General features: G+C 44.6%; 1 protein-coding gene across 1 annotated transcript in view; it reads right to left on the reverse strand.

Moving 5' to 3' along the window:
* The window catches only part of LOC135828304 (protein sidekick-1-like), a 260,914-nt gene that overhangs the window by 63,017 nt on the left and 170,946 nt on the right, over positions 1 to 26,951 (reverse strand). Inside the window, exons 17-24 of the mRNA XM_065340752.1 lie at positions 24,639 to 24,932; positions 21,495 to 21,788; positions 20,397 to 20,690; positions 17,296 to 17,592; positions 14,335 to 14,631; positions 5,614 to 5,774; positions 1,742 to 1,913; positions 1,106 to 1,223 (exon numbers count right to left, since the gene is read on the reverse strand). Coding sequence (XP_065196824.1) covers positions 1,106 to 1,223; positions 1,742 to 1,913; positions 5,614 to 5,774; positions 14,335 to 14,631; positions 17,296 to 17,592; positions 20,397 to 20,690; positions 21,495 to 21,788; positions 24,639 to 24,932 — 1,927 coding nt within the window. The remainder of the gene's footprint in view (positions 1 to 1,105; positions 1,224 to 1,741; positions 1,914 to 5,613; positions 5,775 to 14,334; positions 14,632 to 17,295; positions 17,593 to 20,396; positions 20,691 to 21,494; positions 21,789 to 24,638; positions 24,933 to 26,951) is intronic.

The raw sequence follows: 26,951 nt of genomic DNA on the forward strand, positions 1-26,951 counted from the left end.
ACGTTGAAAATGATTCTGTGAAATGAAATGAGTTGTGAATTTGCAGTGCCCAGGGAATAAGCATGTGTGCTCACCAATTCTCTTCGAGTTATGAAGCTGCTGAGGATGCCTCACCGCTACTTAGTTTGCATTGAATTTGAAAAAAACCCACACATGTACCATCAGTATGTGTGGCACATGTTGTGAGCTGCCTTTGGAGAGGTAACATGTCTGCGCCTTCTAGGATCAACCTGGGCCTATAGGTTAGAATGGTTAGTGCATTACTCATAACACGCAAGGGCTCTGGTTCAAGTCCTGGTGGGGGTGGACATTTTATTCTCTTTCAGGCAGCTCACTTTCCTAACAGTTGAAAAATATAGAAGATCAATTGCTCTGGAAGATAGTTTTAAATGAGAGAGCTTGGAAGCTCAGGGCCCTACGCTATGCTTTTTTTGCCTAGCGAGAGTCAACTTTCTCTTTCCAGTCGAGGGTAATACGACACCGTCTACCACCTTGATGACCTAGGGAAAAAAAGCATAGGGATGTCATATTTTTTTCATTTCTCCGATTTTTTCTCAAGACATAACCTGGGATTCGAACCCGCCCTATCGCCCTGTGCATGCATTCCCCCGATACACTTTGCATACATACTCATTCTTCCAAGTTGCTTCACGTTATGATCTTGCATTTGAAAGCCCTATTTGAATATTGTGGCCAGCTGTTTGTGGCCAGGCTCAGCTGTCATTTATGGTACTGTGCGGTATGGGACAGGTACGGTCGAGGCTAATATGACTTTGTCTACCACCTTGATGACCTGGGAAAAAAAAGCATAGGATGCTAATTTTCCCCCGATACACTTCATACATACTCATTCTTCTAAGTTGCTTCACGTTATAATAATCTTGCATTTGAAAGCCCTATTTGCATATTGTGGCCAGCTGTTTGTGGCCAGCTGTCTTTGATGGCACGGTATGGTACGGGACAGGTACAGGATAGCGCCAGGCATGTCGATGGCACAAACAAACAAACAAATAAACACCAAATTTAAGCTGTGTGGACCCTGGCTAGCGCCAGGCGTTACTGAAGTAACGTCTTTTGCATAGCTACGGGAATAAAACTAACTTACCTTTTCTGCTTGTACAAGAGGACCGCTAGACACAGGAGAATGACCAGGACTACACCAATAATCGCTCCCACGACTGTACCAACAGTGCTGAAAGGTGTAGTCTTCTCCGGTACTTGATCTGAAAAGGTACATAACGAAGAAACACATACATCAATTCGCCAAATCCATTCGGAATAGACACAAATTCAAATAAGCCTACAGTAACAAAAACTGTGGACTTGATAGCTAGCATCTGGTGCTAGGAAGGTGAGATATCACAGTGACAACCTAGACTCCCTATCAACTAAACATAGGATATCTTTGTAGGCATGTAGATTATTCACACCAGTTTCCTAAGAGCCATACACAGACTACTCTGCTGGAGTGGAGGAGGGTGAGAGGAAGTTTGCTTAGAGCCATACACAGACTACTCTGCTGGAGTGGAGGAGGGTGAGAGGAAGTTTGCTTAGAGCCATACACAGACTACTCTGCTGGAGTGGAGGAGGGTGAGAGGAAGTTTGCTTAGAGCCATAAACGAACTATTCTGGTTGTGTGTGTGTGGGTGTGGGGGGGGGGGGGGGGTATACAAATAATGAATCAAAATATTTTTAAAAAGAAACAATTTGTCATTGAGCTTCATTCATAACCACGTCTTACCGTCAGAGGTCTTGAAAAAGGTGGCCGACAATGTAATATCCTTGAAGTTAACCATTGATTGACCTGTGAAGACTTGGTTCAGGTACACATTCGTGGCAATGATATCAAAGGCGTAGAATGTACTAGAATTTAGACCGTTAAGTGTGATGCTAGTGGCATATCCGTTCACAGTCTAAAATTTAACAAATGTAGACAATAACATATGAAAGCGTACATAGGCACAGGCTTACGCGTACTGTCAAATGATTTAACAGAGAATGTCTGAGGAAACCAGAACATTTGTGCAAGTCGATATCTCCAATTTCGCTCAAATGTTGCAGGTAAGTTCCCTTTGGGGTGTAGATCGAATCTGCAAAGCTGGTCGAAATTTCACATGGTTCATGGGACTACAAACGAGCCACGCTGCAGCGTACAAGAACAAGCTAACACCAACACTCCATCAAACCAACATTACCTCACCTTAACCACGTCAGCATGCGAGCAGACAAGGGCCATCATCCCTTGACGCCACAAATGATCGTCTTGAAAATAGCCAAATTACAAGAGCTGATAAAACAGCGAGCTACGTCCTCAATTAGCAAACACTATACACCTGCCGATAGTAGAACACCTCTTCTAGAGCTACGTTCTCAATTAGCAAACACTGTACACCGGCAGATAGTAGAACATTTCTTCTAGCACTGAGGACATGTAACCCATCATCTTTTTTGGGTTTCTTGAAATAAACAATTTTGAATTTTTCCACTCGACCATGCTGTAATGTGTCCAATCTCATACCTGCGCAGGAAAGCTCGCCCCTCCGCGAGGTCTAGTCAGCAATTTTTACTCCAACACTACTCCCCACGCTGCAGCACAAACGTGTATTGTTGACACTGACAAGGAAAAGCAGCTGTGATCACTTGCCACTCCAGATTACAAGCTTCTCCTTACGCCACCAACATTTTTCAAAAGTTGATGCAAAAGTGACTGAATTTTTGCGTGTAGGTTTTGGATTTTACTGCAATTGTGCAAGAGGAATGATGAAATTGCGTGCCTCGTGACGTAGAATTATGCTTTCTGGTGCACGACACAATGCACACGATCATGATCGTTCCTGAGGCGGTATACCCGGAACGGACCATGATGGAGGCGGTGAGACGCACTATATTTCCTGCATGCTCTGCTCATAACATGCAGAAACTATCGTTATTACGCGAGCAGTATTGCATATTCAAGAATTCTTTAAGATATTTCCTCTTGCAGTAAAAACAGGTATGTATTTTTGTACACTAACCTCGCTCATCCCGAACATTGTTCAACAGGAGTCGTTGCTAGTTTACATTCTGATGCTCAGCGTAGATCTGCAACAGCAAGGAATGACTGTGGTCCATGCCATCAAGGTCGCTTGGAGTTGACCAGCACGCGGCCTACACTGGTTGCATGGGGTATGTGGCGAACCCACATGACACATCTGCTTGACTGTTGTGCAACTTATTGTTGTTGTTGTTTTATTTTACTTCATCAGATTTAAAGGAAAAGATGCCTTCTCACCGGCCAGGGGACAGTTGCTAGAAATGATGAAGAAATTGCATGGATGGCTGATGATGAAGATTAACCTAATACCTAGGGTATGACAGACATACATTTTATGAATTAATAGAAAATATGCCGCGTTTTGAGAAAATTTATGAGAAATTATGAGTTTGTAGAATATTACATGCAGAATACGGGGTGTTGGAGAACAGATGAAACAGAAAGGTCAATTGGTGACAGAAATTACATCAATATGGTCCCGTCTCAAATGTAACCTTAGATTCACAGTGCCGTCCGGGCTTCGAATGTCAGCTGGAAGCATATTACAGTAAACACTGCCCATAAACTGTATCAGCTTATGAGACAAATACAATTGAAATAAATAAAAATTACGAAGGATGCAGAGGCAAGTTCGTGTGACTTCATCAACCTTTGCACGCATAATTTCGACACCACCGCTTACTAGACTGCAATAAAAGGTGTATAAGTAGTTTCATGATCTCCAGTTGAGGTAGCACCGAGTGGCCATCACCGAAAGACCTTGAACTACTGAAGAAACAAAGAATTGAAGCTTCAATTGGCAAACCTGTCGTAGCATTTGGTTTCATTCTTTACTACTTTGTAGTAGATTTTGTACTCGAACCGTATGCGCAACGGATCGGGAGTTGGCTCACCGCCGATGTCTTGCGATGTCTTGTAGCGCGGATTTTTGCTTATGTGAACCAACCATTAAATCCAAAAACTACAGGCAAGAATTCAGTCACTTTTGCATGACCTGTTGCACCGAAACATGTTGGTGGTGCAAGGAGAAGCTTGTTATTTGGAGTGACAAGTGATCATCGCTGCTTTTCCTTGGCAGTGTCAACAATACACTTTGTTCTGCACCGTTGGGAGTGGTGTTGGAGTAGAAATTGCTGACTAGACTTCGCGGAGGGCGAGCTTTTCTGCGCAGGTATGAGTTTGGAAGTATTCATAGTCGAGTGGAAAAATTCAAAATTGTTTATTTCAAGAAAACGTAAAAAGGATGATCGGGGACATGTCCTCAGTGCTAGAAGAGGTGGTCTACTATCTGCCGGTGTACAGTGTTTGCTAATTGAGGACGTAGCTCGCTGTTTTATCGGCGCTTGTAATTTGGCTATTTTCAAGACGATCATTTGTGGCGTCAAGGGATGATGGCCCTCGTCTTCTCGGATGCTGTCGTGGCTAAGTGGTGCTTCTCCAAGAACTCTTGTAAGGTGAGGTAATGTTGGCTTGATGGAGTTTTCTTCGTAGCTTGTTCTTGTACCCTGTGGTTTGGCTCGTTTGTAGTCCTATGAACCATGTGATTTTTCGACCCTTTTTGAGGGGTATGCCAATTTCAAGGTTCCCCTCAGAAACGTTTCAGTTGGCTTTGCACAGTCGATCTACACCCCAAAGGCAAAATTTGAGCGAAATTGCACTTCCAGGTAACAATGAGAGGGAAAGGAGTTGCGGGGGGGGGGAGAAATAGGAAAGGGAGATTCGAAATAGGACAGAGAGCCTAGCCCACCTATTCTTGGTTTTGCTAACTTAAAAATGACACTTATGCCTCATAAACAGGGCTGGTCGAGGCAGCCCAAAGCATAGTGCTCGATGTACAAATACATGTATGCAGAGGAGTACACACGAACAACAGTAGTGACAAGCTTACTCCTGCATTGTATGCCTTTTGTATGCCTCTCAAATGTGGAATGGGACCTCTACAACATGTTTGCATTCCATTCTGAATGTAAATGAATGATGGATGGATGGAGAGAGATGGATGGATGGATGGATGGATGGACGGAGGAATAGAGAGAAAATGCTATTAAGCTTCGAAGTAAGAATGAGAGAAAGTCGACCAGAAATACGTCCACTCAGAACTTGGTCAGATTTGCATGAAGTAGCACAAAGGAGAGGGAGAGGAAGACATAGAGGGAGAAAGAGAGAGACAGAGAGAGAGAGAGAGAGAGAGAGAGAGAGAGAGAGAGAGAGAGAGAGAGAGAGAGAGAGAGAGAGAGAGAGAGAGAGAGAGAGAGAGAGAGAGAGAGAGAGAGAGAGAGAGAGAGAGAGAGAGAGAGAGAGAGAGAGAGAGAGAGAGAGAGAGAGAGAGGAAGGGAGGAAGAGAGGGAGGGAGAGAGAGAAATGGAGATGGAGATGGAGATGGAGGGGAGGGGAGAGCGGGTGGTAGAGGAAGCCACAGAGGGAGAAAGAGAGATATATATATAGAGAGAATTGGAGATGGAGATGGAGGGGAAGCGGGAGAGGAGGAGAGGGGGTATGGGAGGGAGAGGGAGACGGAGCGGGAGAGGGATAGGGAAATAGTGAGCTAGCAGACCAAAGTACAAGTTAGATATAATTACCTGCTTTATAGCCTGAACCAGAGTAGCATCACCACTGCTGGACATTGGCTGATAGTAAGCATACACAGTGTAGTGATCAGGCACTGATGATACCGTCCATGATAATAGAGCACTGCTACTGTTTGGAAACTTCACAGTTATATTTGATACTTTGCCAGTTTCTGTTAGTGGCAAGAAGAAAAAAATGATTTGAAACACATGCACATTAGAGAAAACTCGGCAGACAGCACCACTAGTGAAATTTATAGAGCTTGCTGTGAGCTAATTGAAGTTTAGAATCATAGATAATTTGGAAACGGTCCAGGGAATGGACGCCAAAACTGTTCCCGTTATGGCCCTTGAAATTTGCTTATTGTCAAGATGCAATTAGAGTGATACCTGTAGACAATGACAATTGCATTGCTGGATGCGGGCAAGGTAGTTGAGTGCTCTTAGTTAGACATTGTGTATGCTCTGCATGCTCTTGTGTTCACCAATGTCCAACCAAACGCTGTCTTTGATCGAATCTGAAATTTTAGTGATTTTTTAGGTTTTCCATGAGAAAAAGCAGCGATTTCCGAATCATGGCTTTTATTCCCGCCATTTGTACACGTACCACGTACAGAGTACCACTTTTGGCAAAAACGAATTCGGTGAATCTGGTCAACCCTGCTTGCGGAGTAGGGTTGGTCTGACCCAAATCCATTGGATCTGCATCTTGATTCGTTGAAACGAACGTTGATCTGGAGCCCGATCCAACTAATTGAACATGCCCTTAGACTTCTTGACCTCTTGACATTAATCTTTTTTTATTCTTGATATCCTATTGTGTGTCAAAACGATAATTATTCTCGGAGACGCCCTCGATTTAGGCTTCGGTTTCTCAAATTATTATTCTTGTTATTCTCGTATCCATACCGAATGGGACTGATGACCCATGAGAATGGGACTCACGATGGCAGAATTGAGTAATAACAAAATTATTATAATATCTGAAACAAATCAGAATAATGATTTGTTTCAGATTATTACAATAATTATTATTGTATTTTTCTAGACCGCAAAGGAAACCTACCTGCAGAATTTGAGTAAAATTGGATGGATGGCCAAACCCAGCCGATCTGGTATTCTCTTCATGCAATAATTGATGCTACTTTGAAGCATTTCGTACTGACAGTACACATCAGTGGTCAGGATTTGATGGGTGTGGTCTCGGTGATAGGCATCGGCGGACAATGCTAGCTGCGTGAGCAAAAATGCTTCTAGCACTTCTTGTTATGAAACCACAAGTTCTCAAGAGTGAAAGGCCTTCTCGCTTGTGACAATGTGTTCGTTTCAATGCAGTTTTATCTCGACTCCGAGTTACTGAGTTCAAATTTTATTCAAATGACATCTCCAAATTTTCGCTCTAGTGGCTTCACCAGGGAGTAAAATAATAATTCTATTCCCGTAGCTATGCAGAAGACGTTACTGAAGACGTTACTTCAGTAACGTCTGGCGCTAGCCAGGGTCCACACAGCTTTAATTCCCGTAGCTATGCAGAAGACGTTACTTCAGTAACGTCTGGTCCACACAGCTTTAATTTGGTGTTTGTTTGTTGGTTTGTTTGTTTGTTTGTTTGTGTCACGCCTGGAGCTATCCCGTATCTGTTCCGTATCTGTCCCGTATCTGTGACTACAAAGGCTCTACAGGATTGTACATAACAGCTGTCCACAACATTTGCGGGCTCCTGTATCTGTCCCGTACCGTACCAATATTCGTCGTATTATGTATACGACTCCCTGATGTAGAGGGAGATTTGGAAAGAAATAGGGAGACGAGGAGGAAATTAAATTAGAATAGACGCCGAATAGGTGATAGGATGCATAAGCAAAAACATACTTTGGAAAAGAGATCCCGTCGTCTCCAAAATAAGCGTGAACGAGCGATTCAGCGCCGGTCACAGGAAACGTCGGAAGAGAGATCCCGTCGACTCCAGAACGCCTGTGATCGGCAGAGTCCGCGCCGGTCCCAGGAAACGTCAGGACAGACATCCCGTCAAGTCCAGAACGCCCGTGATCGGCAGAGTCAGCATCGGTCCCAGGAAGCGTCAGGACAGACATCTCGTCGAGTCCAGAACGCCCGGGATCGGCAGAGTCAGCGCTGGTCCCAGGAAACAACAGGACAGACATCCCGTCGACGTGCAGAAAAACTAAATCTGCAGCCTCTTTTGCGGTCGGACAGGATACGTATTTTAGGAGACTGTAAAGTTATGTAATGTGCTCTGCAGGCAACCATGCATTTGGCGTCCTCATTGGCTCAACAGGTCAATGTATTACTACAAAAAGGCCAGAAAATCCGATTACTGTATTAAAATCAACTAATTTTCGCTGGCAATTTAATTTCGCTGATTTCGCCGCTTGGTACCAACCGGCCAAAGTAATCCGCAGGCCAAAGTTTGTCATAGAAGCAAATGATGCATGATTGAGCAATGGATGCATGTGAGAGCAAAAAATACCGATCGATTTCTTTTTGAAAACTCAAATCGGCCAAAGTTTAATGATGGCGAAAAGTTTCGTTTCGAGATCGGCCAAAGTTTCTCATCAGCCAAAATTTCTTGATTTACAGTATAAGGAGATAAAAAGAAAAGAAGGAGCAAACCAAAAGTATATGATAATAGAGAAATGACCATCCGCAATAAATTCTGCAAATACTTTTGCCTAACTAATAATATTCAAACTGATTGAAACGTTTTTGCAATACAATGATGTGGCCAATCAACGGAAAAAAACATTTCCATCAGTTATTATAACATGTACGATGAGCTAGGCAAAAAAAGCATAAAAGCATAGCGTAGGGCCCTGAGCTTCCAAGCTCTCTCGTTTGGTGTTTGTTTGTTTGTTTGTGTCACGCCTGGAGCTATCCCGTATCTGTCCCGTATCTGTGACTACAAAGGCTCTACAGGATTGTACATAACAGCTGTCCAAAATATTTGCTGGCTCCCGTATCTGTTCCGTACCGTACCAATATTCGTCGTATTATGTATACGACTCCCTGGTATAGAGGGAGATTTGGAAAGAAATAGAGAGACGAGGAGGAAATTAAATTAGAATAGACGCCGAATAGGTGAAAGGATGCGTCAGAAACAACGTACTTTGGAAGAGAGATCCCGTCGTCTCCAAAATAAGCGTGAACGGGCGATTCAGCGCCGGTCACAGGAAACGTCGGAAGAGAGATCCCGTCGACTCCAGAACGTCCGTGATCGGCAGAGTCAGCGCCGGTCACAGGAAACGTCAGGACAGACATCCCGTCGACTCCAGATCGCCCATGATCGGCAGAGTCAGCGCCGGTCACAGGAAACGTCAGGACAGACATCTCGTCGACTCCAGATCGCCCGTGATTGGCAGAGTCAGCGCCGGTCCCAGGAAACGTCAGGGCAGACATCCCGTCGAGTCCAGAACGCCCGTGATCAGCAGAGTCAGCGCCGGTCACAGGAAACGTCAGGACAGACATCTCGTCGACTCCAGATCGCCCATGATCGGCAGAGTCATCACCGGTCCCAGGAAACGTCGGAAGACACAAATGCAAGAAATAGTCATAGGAGGCTTAATCGTGCTGATCCGCGTCATGCTACTGCAGCTGCGCACATGGAAACTGTGCGATGCATGTGAGAGCAAAAAATACCGATCGATTTCTTTTTGAAAACTCCAATCGGCCAAAGTTTAATGACGGAGGAAAGTTTCGTTTCGAGATCGGCCAAAGTTTCTCATCGGCCAAAATGTGTTGATGTACAGTATAAAAAGATCAAAAAGAAAAGAAGGAGCAAACCAAAAGTGGATGAAATTTGAGAAAAATAGCAATCCGAAATAAATTCTACAAATACTTTTGCCTAACTCATATTTAAACTGATCGAAACGTTTTTGCAATACAATGATGTGGCGAATCAACGGAAAAAACCATTTCCATCAGTTCTAATAACATGTACGATGAGCTAGGCAAAAATGCATAGCGTAGAGCCCTGAGCTTCCAAGCTCTCTCGTTTTGCTCCCTGATTTACTCCCTGAGGAAGCCCCAAGGGCGAAAATTTGGAAATTTCATTTGAATAAAATTTGCAGCTTCAACGACTGTTGTGAACCCTCTGGTTCTCTAAAGTGTAAGGAACGAACGACCCCACACGGCACGAGGACAACTATTTATTCTCAACAGTATATTTCACTTCCATCGACTAACTAAACAATGAATGAATGAATGAATGAATGAATAACTAACACTAAAACCACCAGGTAGTTATAGCGTGAAAATGACAGCGTATATGAGAAAAGCATACACATACAACATACAACTACAGCGCACACAGCAAACCGCACATAGCCCATGTAGCGTATACTACGTCGTAATCATCAGCGGTACGGCGGAGTCGGGATACAACTGCATTGAAACAAATACAATGTCACAAGCGAGAAGGCCTTTCACTCTCGAGAACTTGTGGTTTCGCAACAACGACCTTTCTGCAGTGGTGGTGACTGATCATAATATGAATTGACTGCAGTGGAGCCTCCGTGTTCTAAAAATAATATATAATATCGCCCAATATCTTAGAAAATCGACCTTCCGGGCTATTTTGGTGAAAATGACTTTTTCATTGTAAAATGATTTCTGACCTGTGCTGTGAGTATTTTGACAACGTTTCACGGATTTCAGAGCAATATTCACCATGTAGCAATGCATTTTATGGGTAGGAGTCAGATTTTGGATTTGCACATCTTAACATTGATTTGAAAACTCAGCATGGTTGGTACTACTGTTTGTTTCCAAGTTGTAACAATAACAGAAAACAGTACAGGACTACAATAGAGTGTATAAGCACTTCTTTTCCAGCTTTCACTCTGTTGGTAGGGTAGCTGTGACAGCAGCAACGGCAGTAGGAGCGGGGCAGGTGATGTCTCTGTTCTCCTCGTGACAGTGCTGACGAATCTGCTTGAAAAGGTAGTCGGCACGAGCGTGTGACATCCCGGCTGGTTGCAGGGCAGGTGGAAGGACTTCCGTCTTCAATGTGCTGATGTCAGCATCCGGCTTGATAATCGACAAGGTCTTGTCAGCCTCCGTCGATGATCCAGACATCTCCACCATCCCAGGCTTGTCAGCTGAGAAGTGGACATTCTGGTATTTCGTGATGTTTTTCACGGGCTTGAAAACAGTGGAAAGGTATGCATCCCACTGTCTCCAATCCCATGAAAACAAAACGGCCTTGTTGAAGGCTGCTCATTTATCTGTTGCATCAGCTAGCTGCTGAATTGTATCGACGTCGGACTTCCTGTAAGTCTGCTTCAGCAACCCAAAGCCGCTATCGACAAAGCATCGAGTGTGCCCAACGCGCATGAAGCACAGGTCGATGGATTCGTTGAGCCCCACAATGACTCGCCAGCAGAGGTACCCAACAACTGTTTTGTTTTTATTTTTTCTCCATGTGCGCCTTCAACTCTTCCACTGTTTTTTGTCTGGAAATTTCCGTTCTCGCTCGGGTTATCTTCGACTGCATGTCTGAACATTCTCCACACACATCTTCCTTCGGAGTCATAATCAAAACATCTGGAGTTTCTTTCAACCATAGTTTGACAAATGTCTGGTAAGAGACAGTGCCTCCGGCATCTACGTACTTCTGGTGCAGCAGCTTCTTTGTAGTGATGCATGGCAAGTAAACTGGTGCTGGAGTGTTGTACCCCCTGGGTGCAGCAGGCTGTGGGAGACCATTCACCACAGCGAATTTACGAACGAAATCGCGTACCTGCGTTACAGCCTCCGCAGACACAGCATGCCAGGGAGAACGACCAACATTTCCATGCTGTGGAGGAGTCAGAACGCCTGCGTCGAGATGTGCCTGCACTTGATGCACATCGTATCGACTGGCGGAACTTATACACAAATACCGCCTTACACGTTTTCACACCACCGACTTCGTACCGGTATGTCACTCGAGATCGCGCAGCATGATGTGCTCCGTGATGTCCTGAATCGCCACGATTAGCCAGAGCATCCAGCTTGCCACTCAAGAATACGCGACGGTCATCGTCGCCAAGAACCTCCGTAGAATTTCGCGATGATTTTAGAATTTCTGGTGGGACACTCAGGAAACAGTTTTGACTCCCTGCGCAAGGGCAGCCAGCGACCCGGCGTGCTTCGATGTCCTCAGTGGATGACAGCTTGATAGCTGGTTGCTTGTCCCTGCCTACAGCAGCAGCAGCTAGCGCTGTGGCCGGCTCTGGTTGCCCCTGATCATACTCATCAAGGTCCTTTTCATCGTCGCTGCCAACAGGTAAGTGCGTCGTGTCAAGTGCGATCGTTTCATCTGCGCTATCAGAAGCTCTGGCGTCGCTGGAGGGGATATCGCCAAAGAACGATGCATCATCGTCGATGAGATCGCGGTTGGCCTCCTCTGTGAATCCAATAACAACCTGACACAAGGATCGCCTTCGATTTCCTTCCGCCATTGTCGCCTCCGCAGTTTGCTGTGACAGAATCGATTTTTTTGCGATCAAATTTGTTTTGGCTTTTCCTCAAAAAAAGTCGCGTAGCCCCGAAGGTCGAAAGTCTCAGATATCGGGCCATATTGGGTCAAGCAGTATATGCGAGGTAGCTCTAAATGTCTTCCAACATTATCCAGGCAATGGCTAGGGCACTTCACATCCAAGGCAGAGGGATAGAGCAACTCTTTCAGAGACCGCACACCAGCAGTATTTACGGCAGCACCGCCCCGCACAAAATTCATGATACTCTTTGCAGATACTAGCAGTTCTGTGGCGAGTGTAGTGACAAGCTCTCTTGCAAGCTCTGCAGCAGATGGACTCTTAGCGACTGTGCGTTCAAGGTGCTGATGCACACATAGCTCCTTGTCCACATAATGGACAATTACAGCTTGCCCTTCTTCCAAACGTGGGCTACCATTGAAGATAAAGGCGAGGTTGGGTGTGTCCTAAAGCTCCATTTTGAGCAGTGAAAACTCATTGCTATGTAGCAAAGGCACAAGTTGAGCCATGTGAGTGCTGAAAGTAAATCTGCCATAACCACTTTCCAATAGCGAACGGAGGTGATCAATTGTACTGCACGGGATGCCTGCATTCAGGAAGGCTTCAACAACGTTTGCACTCTTTGTGATTGCATCATCGGGAACAGCAGCTGACAAACATGCACCACTGAGATCCGCTTTGTGCTTGGCAGAATACTTCTTCGAAGAAGCTGGAAGGGTTTCTTGATGGAACACTGCTCTCGCCTTGCGATCCTTCCCTGATTCATCCTAGGAACTAGTTACATCCCCTTCGTTTGAATCGCTGCTGGACAGCTCCACTATTGCGTGGCTGCCTGTTGCAGCTATCCTGAGAAACATCTACCCAAATGTTTAAGCATGAAAACAACACTACAATGTGCCTGGAGTTCTTATGCCAACAGAGTTTGTGCTTGGATCTGTTCTGCATTCGGAGCTTGCAGACTTTTTCATCGATGGAGCTCGCTTCCGTAAAAAAAGCAGTTCAGGCCGCCGTAGAAGACCATTATGGCTTTTCAGGGCTACCAGAACAGGGGTTCTGCAAGATTCTGTGACCGGTCGCGGGGTTACATGGTTCCGTAACCGGTAGCGTACTATGATCTGCGGGGTATCCTTTTGTTTGCCTTTTCCGCTTTTGAGTTCTGTAGAAGTGAAAGTGCAACTTTCTCTCCCAAAACGCAAGTTTGTGCGGGTGCAGTGCCATATATCGAACATGTGCTAAAAGTGCTACTTTTGGTGCTAGCATTATCCGCTGATGCCTACTCTGTGATGATCATAATTGTTGCGTTTCTCATTTTAGCAAAAATTTGGAAAACAAATTGATGTTTATTTTGGAAAGATTAGCAGAGAGTTTCATTTTGTGTACCCAAGGACTTGGTGCGGCTGTGGAACGTAGAACTTTCTCATTTTAACCCTGTATTGGATGGCCCATACATTGATAATACCGATGTTTGATGGGGTAGGCATTTTAAAAGTATCGTAACTTGGTCCAATCTCTGTCCTTTGGAGAGTTCGAAATATGTACATCGAAGAGAAAACGCTCCGCTGTCGCCTCGAACAATTTCCAACGCGATTGGAAGTTCGTGAGTTATAGCACTTCAAGTGACATTTAATGTTGGTCGGGTGGGGGGAAATTTGCGCGCAGAGGGCGATTCGTGGGTCAACGTCAGGGATTTTCCCTGGTCATGCCATCTGGTTATAACTTTACCAGAAGGACCCCCTGATGAGATGACAATGTAAAGTAGGCACAAACCTGGCAGACTAATGAGACATTGGATGACCTGACATCCCCTACATCTCCAATGCCCACACAAACATTCTTCTAACTTAGAATGTTCCTTTTCCCGCCTAAGATTCCACGCGGGATGTGGGAGGACCAAGGAGGGAAGCTTCGAAAGTGAGTACAAACATACGCACAAGCTTAGTCCCATGGCAACAAGGTATGTCGACTGTCACATGATAATGGCAAGACCAGTAAATGACAATGCGGTCCAACTACAATTCAAAGAAGCAAAGCAACACCCTCCGTTTTGGCAAAGATTACCTTGAGTATTTTTCTTTCATATTTCTCACATGGTTAAGTTACAAATGTTTTTTATGATTCTCGCGATGGCTTGTAGCCAATGATACATAATGGAGTGAGCTATATAATCACGGGGGGGGGGGGGGGTGGCTTTCCTTCTCCAAAATGTAGTTTGATTTGCTGCACATAGAAAATGACTTACTCTTTGGCAAGCCAGTTCGCGTTGTGAGAGTGCTGTTGGCTCCAGCACCAGCGCTGGTAAAGCCCTGAACTATGAATTCATAGTTTTGTTTATCAGCCAGGTTCCTTAGAAGTATTGTTGAGACATTGGCTGGTGTTCTGACCTGCTTGGAGTGAAAGCCATTCACTGGCTGATAGTAGACTATGTAGGCAGTGATTGTGCCATGAATATTGGTGGGAGGTGACCAAGACACATTAGCAGTGATACTGTCAGTGCTGGACTGCAACTTCACATCTACACCAGTTACTTGAGCCGGTACTAAATAACACACAGCAAAGCAACAGCATGGAATGGCATTCTACTGTGGCTGCAATTAACACGATGATTATACATCACATCCGTTTTAGAGTAAACTACAGCGAGAACAACTTTCCTGCGACCTACAACTGAGCGTGACTTAGTAGTCAAGTGCAAAATAATTAATTAATGATTACGCAGAGACCAAAACACCTGTTACATCTTATGATGAGGGAAACACTCCAGGCACAATGTTATAGAGCATCATAGCTTGTTGTGTAATCTACATGTAATGAGATTGGTGCAGACTATTTAGAGCATGAGATTTGTTAAGCTGGGGAGTGCATGCAGACTAAAATATAACCCAGCTACTCATTCACTGACCTTAGCCATAAATGTATAGTGCACTCTTGACCAGACGAGAGAGCTTGGAAGCTCAGGGCCCTACGCTATGCTTTTTTGCCTTGATGACCTAGACAAAAAAGCATAGGGATGTTATAAATTCTTATAAGTTTCTCCTTTTTGTTTTTAGGCATAACCTGGGATTCGAACCCGCACTATCGCCCTGCATGCACCCCCCGATACACTTCGCAAACATACTAATTCTTCCAAGTTGCTTCACGTTATGATCTTGTATTTGAAAGCCCTATTTGAATATGATTGTGGCCAGCTGTCTTTGATTCCACGGTACGGTACGGGATAGGTACGGGACAGGTACGGGACTGGTACGGGACATGTACGGGACAGGTACGGTCGAGGGTAATACGACACCGTCTACCGCCTTGATGCCGGCAAAAAAAGAAAAGGGATGTTATAAATTTGTCAATTCTCTTTTTTCAGGCATTACCTGGGATTTGAACCCGCACTACCGCCCTACATGAATTCCCCCATACACATCGCATTCATACTCATTCGTCCAAGTTGCTTCACGTTATGATCTTGCTTTTGAAAGCCCTATTTGAATATTTCGGCCAGCTGTATGTGGCCAGCTGTGTTTGATGGCACGGTACGGTACGGGACAGATACGGGATAGCGCCAGGCGTGACACAAACACACAAACACACAAACACCAAATTAAAGCTGTGTGGACCCTGGCTAGCGCCAGACGTTACTGACGTAACGTCTTCTGCATAGCTACGGGAATAAGTTGCCAACTTACAGCAGTTTGACATCCCATAAAGTAGTACTAATAAAGTATTTTCTGTAAGCATCTAGCCGAGTCTCACGCAAACCGTGAAATTCTATTTCATGTTTTGCCCCAAAAGCACTGAATCGAGAAAAAACTATGAAAATCCAGGCCGTTTCACCCCACTTGCAACATTACATTGTGCGGTTGAACCCAAGTTGAGATACCATTTTGGACCCTTTTTCAAGTTTCAATTTTTTGCTGCACTGTACCCTAGGAGAAATCTGAACAATGTCATCACTGTATCATTATTACAGTACAGTGCTCAGCAGACCCATGGCAACAAGGTATGTCGACTGTCACAGGATAATGGCAAGACCAGTAAATGACAATGCGGCCCAACTACAATTCAAAGAAGCAAAGTAACACCCTTCGTTTTGGCAAAGATCCCCCTTGAGTATTTTCTTTCATATTTCTCACATGGTTAAGTTACAAATCTTTATTCTCACGCTGGCTTGTATCACAACGTTGACATGATGTTCAACGTCATGAGATTATTTTCAATGCAGTTTCTCTAGCCAATGTACACGTCATAGTTTGTGTTCTCATGCCCAGTTTGTTTCTGCGTTCCCACTCCGAAGCTGGGCCTCGAGTATATTTGTTTCTGCTCTGACTGATGCGGTTTACTCGTCATCAGATTTATGCTATGCAGTACTTCCGTACGCATACCGCAAAATTCCGTAAATAAGCCACCGTAAATAACGCCCATGTCCAATAATAAGCCCAGTTTTAGGCGGTGTACACTTCAAGTCCGTTTTAGCGCCCATGCCCGAAATAAGCCCAGGGCGTAAAGTGGACTCAAACTGATGACCAGCGTGCAGCGTGTTTTCTACCTGCTTCAGCGTCACGACGTTTTCAGCCATGCCGGTCCCTGTTGTGCCTTGGACTTTCCATACTCCATAGCAAGTGGTTTACCTATCAAATCTGTAATTTATCGCTACATTCTTGGTTACGACCAAATTTCCAGCTGAGGTTTGATGTACCTGTACCGCGCTCAGTGTGAATGGTGGTTCACTGAAACTAGTGGGTTGCTGATAGATTGATCTTCTGCAGATTTCTTCCGAAATAACGCCCATGCCCTAAAATAAGTACATGCCCAAATACACGCCCGGTTTTTGACCCTCTGCAAAGTATACGCCCGGGGCTTATTAACGGAATTTTACGGTAGATTATTCTAGACGTACGCACTCACCTCTAAGCTACGTCCTCCATGTCTTTTCTGCTCCTTTTTCTCTCTGCGCAAGCGCCTTGCGCATTTAGTCATCTTCTTTCTCAGTTCACAACAAGAACACGAATTTACCCCTTGGGCAATATCAGCAATAAATTCAGACTAATCAAGCTCTCCCAAGAATAAGGATATTGAACTGCCTGACGTGTGCACGGCTTGTAGCCAATGACAGATAATGGAGTGAACTTTATATCATGGGGTGGGGGGGGGGGGGTGGCTTTCCTTCTCCAAAATTTAGTTTGATTTTTGCTGAATGTAGATAATGACTTACTCTTTGGCAAGCCAGTTCGCGTTACGAGGGTGCTGTTGGCTCCAGCACCAGCGCTGGTTAAGCCATGAACTTTGAATTCATAGTTTTGTTTATCAGCCAAGTTCCGTAGAAGTGTTGTTGAGACATTGGCTGATGTTCTCAGCTGTTTGGAGTTTAAGCCATTCACTGGCTGATAGTAGACTATATAGCCAGTGATTGTGCCATGAATATTGGTGAGAGGTGACCAAGACACATTAGCAGTGATACTGTCAGTGCTGGACTGTAACTTCACATCTACACCAGTTACTTCAGCTGGTACTAAATAACACACGGCAAAGCAACAGCATGGAATGGCATTCTACTGTGGCTGCAATTAACACGATGATTATACATCACATCCGTTTTAGAGTAAACTACAGCGAGAACAACTTTCCTGCGACCTACAACTGAGCCTGACTTAGTAGTCAAGTGCAAAATAATTAATTAATGATTACGCAGAGACCGAAACACCTGTTACATCTTATGATGAGGGAAACACTCCAGGCACAATGTTATAGAGTATCATAGCTTGTTGTGTAATCTACATGTAATGAGATTGGTGCAGACTATTTAGAGCATGAGATGTGTTAAGCTGGGGAGTGCATGCAGACTAAAATTTAACCCAGCTTCTCATTCACTGACCTTAGCCATAAATGTATAGTGCACTCTTGACCAGATAAGTTGCCAACTTACAGCAGTTTGACATCTCATAAAGTAGTACTAATAAAGTATTTTTTGTAAGCATCTAGCCGAGTCTCACGCATACCGTGAAATTCTATTTTCATGTTTCACCCCAAAAGCACTGAATCGAGAAAAACTATGAAAATCCAGGCCGTTTCACCCCACTTGCAACATTACATTGTGCGGTTGAACCCAAGTTGAGGTGCCATTTTGGACCCTTTTTCAAGTTTCAAATTTTGCTGCACTGTACCCTAGGAGAAATCTGAACAACATCATTACTCATGAAGTTGATTGTTCCAACTAGGAACACACGCTTCTTGCCGAACTTGACACTTGACTGACTCACGACTGTCATCCGGAGCACACTAGGAGCACGTCGCACCTTCCACTCGGCAAACCTGCAAGAAAGCACCACTCCCTGCTCAATACACAGTGTTTCGGGGAACTCACCCCTCATCAGTTGAGCTTGAGTAGGCTGAGGAAGATTGTGCCTGAAAAGCACCACTTTTATACTGCTCTCCAGGCCAAACCATCACCAGGGATACAAACTTACAGAGACGCTTTGTTTCCAGCGCGACAAACACCTCGTGAAGCTCCAGGTAGCAGCGTGAGTCAGAGTCGCTCATAGAGTTGTGCTAAATATCATTACTGTATCATTATTACAGTACAGTGCTCAGCAGTGTTTTGAGTTTCATTTGTTGAAGTAAAAATGGTGGACCGTTCTTTTAGCTTTTAGGACTGTTTTGACATTACTTTACTACAAACAAACGGGAAAAGTCTGAAGAAAAAATTGACTGTCACCACCAGGACTCGAACCAGGGACCCTCGCTTGTAGCCAGCGATGCTCTAACCACTGGGCTATGGGTTTTTTGTTTTTTTTCCTACAAAATCCACATGTCTCCAGACAATGGGGTGAATAATGGAGTGTGGTGGTGGAGTACATTAAGCTCAGCCGACCCGAGGTCTCGGCTTCATAGCTCCATGGATCAACCACAGGGAGATCGGGTAGGGTGGATTAAATTGAAAAAAAAAACAGAAGAAAGAAAATGAAAAGTTTGTATAGCTCGGTGAGCAAAAGAATAAGTTGAGTATTGATGTGAACGCTGTTAGACTCTTAAATTCAAGAGGAGATTGTCTGTGAGGAGAGATTATGTCCAAGAAGGGTAGGACACTGTACCCTCTTACTAGAGAACAGCCTCAGACATAGCTTGTCGAATGGGTCCCTGAAGGAGAAAGAATGGTGGACGAAGCTAAAGTGCGCTTGTGGCAAGGGTCGGAACACTGACATTCCCCTGCTCGTTGATAGTGAAGGCTGCGAGAGGGCCACAAGCTATGAGAAATCGGAGGCATTTGCACGTTTCTTTTCCAACAATGCAGATAGATATTATCTGAGTCCGAGGTGGGTAATGGCTGCGAAGTCATGTCTTGACCTGACGAGGAAGAAACCGAAGATGAGGTTGCGGAGCCACCCCACGCTGGATGCAGCTACGAAAATGCCGACCATTTCTCCGCACTCCACAGCCATTCTTTATTAGTTTAGCTGCACTATTTCAGAGGTACTCAAGCTGATCATGCACCGTACAATGCTGAATAATTAATGAACAAATACCGGTACCTCATAATACATACATTGGACCAATTTGGAGTACGCCTTGTATATTAGCGTAGTAGACCTGGTGTGAATAGGATAATGGGACTTTTTCATCAAATTTCTGACAAAAACAATGAATAGCTCAGTGGTGAGATCATCGCTGGCTACAGGTGAGGGTCCCTGGTTCCATTCCTGGTGGTGGCAGTCGAATTTTGTCTTCATACTGTTCCCGTTTGTCTATTTCCCTCAAACCAGTTAAAAATGGATTCAGAACATTTTGTCCGTAAGGGCAGGTTCCACTGGTGGTGTGGGGCCCATGTAGTGTTATTACTGCCTGCAGAATGGGCATTGCAATGAGATAGCTGATGTGGCCTGCATGTCAACACTGCTCGGACTGAGCGCAACGCTGACATGAGCCCAACATTCACTAGGCTTCTCTGTCCTCCTCAACAATTGCCACAAAAAATGCACTCCCTGCAATGACCAGGCATAGTAGAATATGGCAGGATGACTTACACCCCTCTCTTAAAACAATAATAGATCACTGATAAACACAATACACTGCAAACAAATTCCTGGCATTACATAGAAACTCTGACCACACATTGCAGTGTTTTCTCTGAGTTCTTTGAAGTACATATACCCGCCTCCGTGTGGCATTTCATCTCATAGCCACATTTTCGGGTAAGTTTCTCAAGAATTCGAAAAACAGGCATGCTACCATCCAACTAGCTTGTGACACACAACGTCACTACACGTTTTGCTAGAGACACCAAATACTTCAAACAAAGTCAGCAACGTTTACACTCACCATCTTCTTCACTTCTTTGTGATGCTGTTGCTCCAAGTGGACCATACCCAGGCCCAGTTCTAGCCTTCACAGAGACGTCGTATACTGTGTATGCAGTGAGGTTAGTCAGAACGGCTGAGGTAACTGTAGCGTTCACTTCTACCGACTTGTTCTGACCAGCAGTATCTATGTATAGCACCTGATAACCTTGTAGAACACCATTGAGTTCTTGTTCTGTGAGTATTGACCAGTTAACATAGATAGAAGAGCTGGATAGAGCAATGGCTGACAGTATGCTAGGACCAGTTGCTGGCACTGGAGTGACAAATCAACAACAACAAAAATAAGATTCAAAAGACTGTAAGAAAAGAAGTCGAAGAGCCAGCTACCATGTCCATCAAGCCAGCTACCATGTCCATCAAACGTTTGCTAACCCGATAAGAATGAAAGAAGGGGTTGGAATTCGAGCAAGGGCGAGTTTATTCATTCCTGTATCTTGGCATGTTGATTGACTTCTTCACTTTTAATTCCCAGTGACTACTAATCTTCTCACTAGAAGTAAATACCGATGTAGATGGAGATCGATGGGTTGAAGCATTTCTTTACACTCTGCTGGCTCCTGTAGAGGAAGAAGGGAGTGCACTTTCTCCTGACACGTTCAAATTAGACAAACGTGCCGCCTGAAAAATGCGCACGGAGCACCTACCTTTTGGCCGAAAAAAAGGAAAGATCATCTTTTGAGGCACTGGCAGTAGCAAACAGTAAAGTTAGCCGGATTGGCGGCCGCATCACCTGACATCAATTCGCCCATATATCCTTAGTGTCGAATGCAGACCTCACTAGTGAGTCAGGGGAGAGGCGATAAGTCTCTCAACAAGCGGGCGTGTAAAGGCCCTATAACCCCATAAACCGCATCCTTGTTACCCTCACACCGGGCAAGTGAGTACCCAGTTCACCGTGGCTGTCAGCACAGTTCATTGCATGTAAAGTGCACAGTACAAGGTACAGTCAAATTAACATGATTCAAGCAACAGCACTGCAACGCGCACCACACCCACTGGTCATTGGTCTTATAACTATGCATTGCATGTGTTCAGCAAAGTAAAAGTTTGAACTCACCATCTTCTTTAGTAGTAACTGTTGCTCCAACTCCATATGGGCCAAAACCAGGATTGGTTTTAGCTTTCACAGAAATGTTGTATTCCGTGAAGAAGGACAGTTTACTTAGAATGGTGAATGTTCCAGAGTCGTTCAAATCCACAGTTTTATTCTGACCAGCAGAATCTATGTATTGCACCTCATAACCTTGTAGAGCACCATTGAGTTCTGGTTGTGTTAGTATTGACCAGTTAACATAGATAGATGAGCTGGATAGAGCAATGGCGGACTGTATACTAGGACCAGTTGCTGGCACTGGAGCACACATTCAACAATGAAAGACATACATAGAAAAATCATACGCACAATCATGTGCATATCACACTATCAGCCCGGATCATTCACTCACGCCATAATCCAAGCTTGCTGCAGCTTACATGTATTATATCTTACGGAAATTGTAGTCACATTGTTGTCTGGTGATCGGTGAAAACCGTGAAACTCAGAGTTACAGCAGAGACACTTTTGATTCCCTCTTTCAAGTGTGTGGAGAAGGCTCTGCACCTAGTAGTAGTAGTTGTATTCATTATTTTACTTGGGTATACCGAACAGGTCTATGGTCTTCTTACAGGTTGCCCAAGTGTATTGAGCACTGTCACGATCACCTGCAACTCTGTCCCTGAGTGTACAAAAAATGTATAATCAAGAGACATGTGTCCTGTCCATTCAGCAATTACATGCACCTACTTGAATACATTTGTTACGCGGATGCAACAACCACACATACAGCATCCCATCACACAAACACACACACACACACACACACACACGCAACACAACATCCACTCATGCTCCAACATCCAAGCGTGTGCGTGCAACAAATTTCACCTGGCTGTGCTCGAATATTTGTCTATTGCGGAGGGGCAACCAGCACTGTGCTCGTGGATGAAGTACCCGTGGAATTTGTCACTGTTATGACATTGTAGTACTGTAGTCCCTACTGCAGTAGTTTGTTATGCTCTGTTACTTTCACTGTGAAGTTGGTGCCATTTGCACTCTTTTAGATGCTATATTTGTCACTGCTCTGACCCCACAAAAAACTGTACATGAGCATTTGTTTGCTGCTGCTCCAAACACCATTGTAATGATATCGATTATTGAAAATGCCTAGTTCAAAATTTCCAGTTGCTTCTGTGCTGCATGTACTAATCTGTTCTCCAACGAAGATTCTATACAAGAATACACTACAAACTTGCGTAAGAGGAAGGTCAAGATGCCACACTGAATTAGGACTCAGTCCACCGAGGTTACGAGATAATATACATTCAGGTAGTGTCCCACTACCATGTACATGTATGCAAAACACAGCTGAGCACTCTGAGCAAGGCCAGGTAAGCGGGTTAGCAGGTCTGGCAAGTGACGAGCTCGAAAATCACAGGGAATCTGCTGACCAGTACCAGTTGCTGTCTCTCAGGTGCCGGTAGACCTTTGTCTTGATTGACTGGAAACGTGTTTTGTGTGGGTGCTGTGACAGCAGCCTGTTAGGAGGGAGTTCCATGCGGAAATGCCGCAGTATGAGAACGACCGCTTCACGACGGAGCTGAGCCGATTTCATGTTGGAGTCGGTGTCGGAGAATCGGCCGAAAAGTCTGCCTCGTGTGGCATAAGAACTATATATCTACGAATAGTTAAGAAACCAATTGCTTTGTGCCACAGCTGGCAAGCCGGGGACCTCCATGCCCAGGAACAAATGCATGAAGTAAAACATGCATGCACACGAACTTCGCACGGTTTGTCAAGTGACTTGAGCGAAGTGTCTTTTTCAAGCTTTACTATTTATTTTACTATGTTCACATACCCGTCTCGAAAAGAAAAATGAAAGACAATGATACGCAGACTAGGAGAAACGTAACAACTACTCAGCAGGGGCTGTACCGAGTCACAGCAGTGAGGGTGGGGCAGTGATTTCTCTGCCGACCTGAGGTCTTGGGGTCACTTTGTCGAGCCAGATGAGCTCTAAACAACGACCTGTGACCTTTCGTAGTTCGTACCCATCACAATAGGCCATTACATTACTGATAACAATGCTATAGTGGTAATCATGGCAAATTGTGCTAGGAGCTGTGTTCACAACCGGCAAGTGTACTGGTGAAACCACGCATTTGTGTGTATTTTACTGCCTCTTTTGGCGTCATGCAGGCCAGCTAGATGGAAACGTTCAAACTATATTTCATATTTCCCAGATCCGAGTCACTTTGACTGGCGGGGTCAACAAATTAGTAAAAAAATAGGCGTAAAAAATTCACGGTTCGCGTGAGACTCAGCCAAAGGCCCAGTTTTCCGCATCCGCAGAAACGCCACCACCCTCTTGGATCAAGGCGCAGATGCAGCTCCTAAGCGGTGGGAGGTGAGTAGATCAGACCCACGACAAAGTGATCAAAGACCGAAAATCCCATTCACTGCATCCATGTTTCCCTTGTGCCAGGCCACGAGTTCCCAATTAACTGTGGGTCGCAGCACGGCTGGTAAAATTCCTTCCGCTTCCAAGCAGGACTTGAACCTGGTACCCTCTGTTTCTCAATCATGGTCTGAGACCATCCCACTAATGCCTGCCTGCATCACATGCCCTATAATATGATGTCGAATTGTTTCCTGTTGTGCACGCCTGAGCCGCAAACGTGCCATGTACACACGCCAGTTTTGAACACAGCATAGCTTATTAGGCAATTCACACGACCGCCATATCCACATGTGTCATGTGGCAGCAGGAAGGGAAACGTGAGGACAAGTTTCGGTCGTGTGCGGGAAATTCTCCGAGGTGATTTTTCTGTAACACGTTGATTTCCCGTCGTGTGAATTACCTACATGTATATGGACAGCAGTATAGTTTGAATAATTATTGAATTCGGCAGGGAAAGCGCGAACTCGCATGCAAAGAGCAATGGCACAATTCCTCAGTTTTGAATGAAAAACACTAGATAACCTTGTATAAAAGAAACCAAACATTTTATCACACGTCGCAAGAAGGTTGCCACTTTCATTCGCTCAGTCAACTGTCTTCCAACCAAGGACATCTTTCTCAATCATACTTCCTTTTTGTTAGTGTATAGAGTTAGCACTAAATCGCATCCAAGGCAGATCCTTAGACATGTACCTACAACTTACCAGCTTCGTTGGTATTTTGTAGTGCTGTTCCTCCAAATGGACCATACCCAGGTACAGTTCTAGCCTTCACAGAGACGTCGTACACTGTGTCTGCAGTGAGGTTAGTCAGAACGGCTGAGGTAACTGTAGCATTCACTTCTATCGACTTGTTCTGACCATCAGTATCTATGTATAGCACCTGATAACCTTGTAGAACACCATTGAGCTCTTGTTGTGTTACTACTGACCAGTTGACATAGATAGATGAGCTAGACAAAGCCATTGTAGTCTCAATACTAGGACCATTTGATGGCACTGCAGGCAGAATGCCAATACAGCAAGCATGTGTGCGCGTATCAAGAATCAGCAAAGCAAATGAGCCGTTCATTTCAGGTGAATGTAGGGGAGGGGAAAAGGCAAACTAATTCATAGGAGTGAAAGGACAAAATGTTACGAGTTATGAGTACTGAGTACTGAGTAGGGAGTACTGAGACATTCGGCGACCTGACACTTAGCTGCAACACTTCTCCAAGGCGCAAACCAACAACCTTCCGACTTGGATGGCTCATGTTCGGAAAGGTCCAAGAGGGGATTTTCACAATTATTTAATTGGCTCACCATCCGAGTTACAATATGATAACTTTTAGCATAAAAATAGCATAATTCTGCAATGAAAAGGGGCTCAGCATGCAAAGGGTTAAGCAATGCGAAAAGCATAATTTCACGAAAATATTAGCATAATCCGTCAAGGCCTGATCATAGCTCAATGGTCCTTGCTTTTTTTAAATTTTAATAGTGCTTATAATTCCTTTAAAAGTCGGTGATTGACCCGATTTGCATGAATGCGTTTTCCGTCGGAAAGTTGTCTAGTGAAGCTACCGGCAGGAAATTGGGTGAAACGATTCCAATTGAAACTATGAAGTCTCTCAATCCCTCAATGATAATTCTGATAAATCCATTGGTCCATTGAATTTAACTCGGATGGTGAGCCAATTAAAAGTATGGTGAAAAAAAGAGGACAAAATGTTACGAGTTATGACTAACTGTCCACCAACGTAACCAGATCTTATACAGTCAGCGAGTGCGACAAAATGGCACAAAGCTCACAAGGAGTACTCAGATATTCGGCGACCTGACACCTAGCTCCAACACTTGTCCAAGGCGCAAACAACAACCTTCCAACTTGTCGCAACAGGCCGCCGAATGTCTCAGTACTCCTTGTCAGTTTTGTGCCACTTTGACGCACTCGCTGACTGTGTAAGATCTGGTTACGTTGCATGGTGGACAGTTAGTCATGACTCGTAACATTTGATCCTTCTTCTTTTCACAGTTATCACATTATGCCGCATTATGCTCACATATGCTGCTAATGTATATGATGGTTCTGTGCAAAATAACAGGGGATTTTTTTTTAACAGGGGAATTTTTGTAGAGGGCGTTGTACTGTAGTAGCAAAAGTTCAACAGGGTCAACGCACTGTCGGACCTAGCTACGACCGTCACTGCTTGTACTCGTAGTGGACTGGACATGTTATCAAGGGAGTCGTAAACTTACGACTTCCTGGTGCATCTACTTGTACATGTACTTGTACTGTTGAGTCACCTCCACCATTAAAGGGGAAGTGCATCGATTTTTCAAGTAGGGCTCAGATGAAAGACAATTGGATATCGGTTCCGATGGTATTTCTCGCTTGCGCGTACGGCAAGGGAAACTTGCCATATCGCCGATTTCCTGATCCCGTTTCCATGGCGACTGCAGGTGATGACGCACATTCTGCTTAGCTCCGTGAGAGAGAAGGTCGATCACTGCAGAATTGTGTCATTTTCAGTTGTCTTCTTGTATTCACGAAGTGAAAGAAGTACTGTGTTCAATGCTGTTAGTGCCGTGAACTGTTTATTAGTAGTCCTATCCGTTGTGTACTGGGACGTGACACCGACAGGGGAAAGCTGGAGTGCGGAGACGTTAGCTGGCAAGCGAAAATAGTGACGAACCAAGTGCTGAAATCTTGGTTGGGACAAATCAAACATTCAGCATTTACCTCAACCAAGGACCATGCCGTTTGCTCTTTCCACTTCCTGAAGATGGATGCGCTGCCTCCTGGAGACTCTCCTATCTCTCGTAACATCTTCTGAAGCCAGGTGAGACGACGAGTAGCGGAGATTAGCGAACGAAATAATGTCGTATGTTTTGAAATTTTGCTGATCATATCTCAGGAGAGATGGCATATATGAACTTAGTCCATGTGAACTCAATCAGCCCATGAACTAACCCATGAACAAATGCTTTCCTTGCAGACGTGCATGTGTCTATCCAATCTACACGTAGAGATCATTC

Source organism: Sycon ciliatum, chromosome 12 (assembly GCF_964019385.1).
Source record: "Sycon ciliatum chromosome 12, ocSycCili1.1, whole genome shotgun sequence".
Classification (NCBI taxonomy): Eukaryota; Metazoa; Porifera; class Calcarea; order Leucosolenida; family Sycettidae; genus Sycon; species Sycon ciliatum.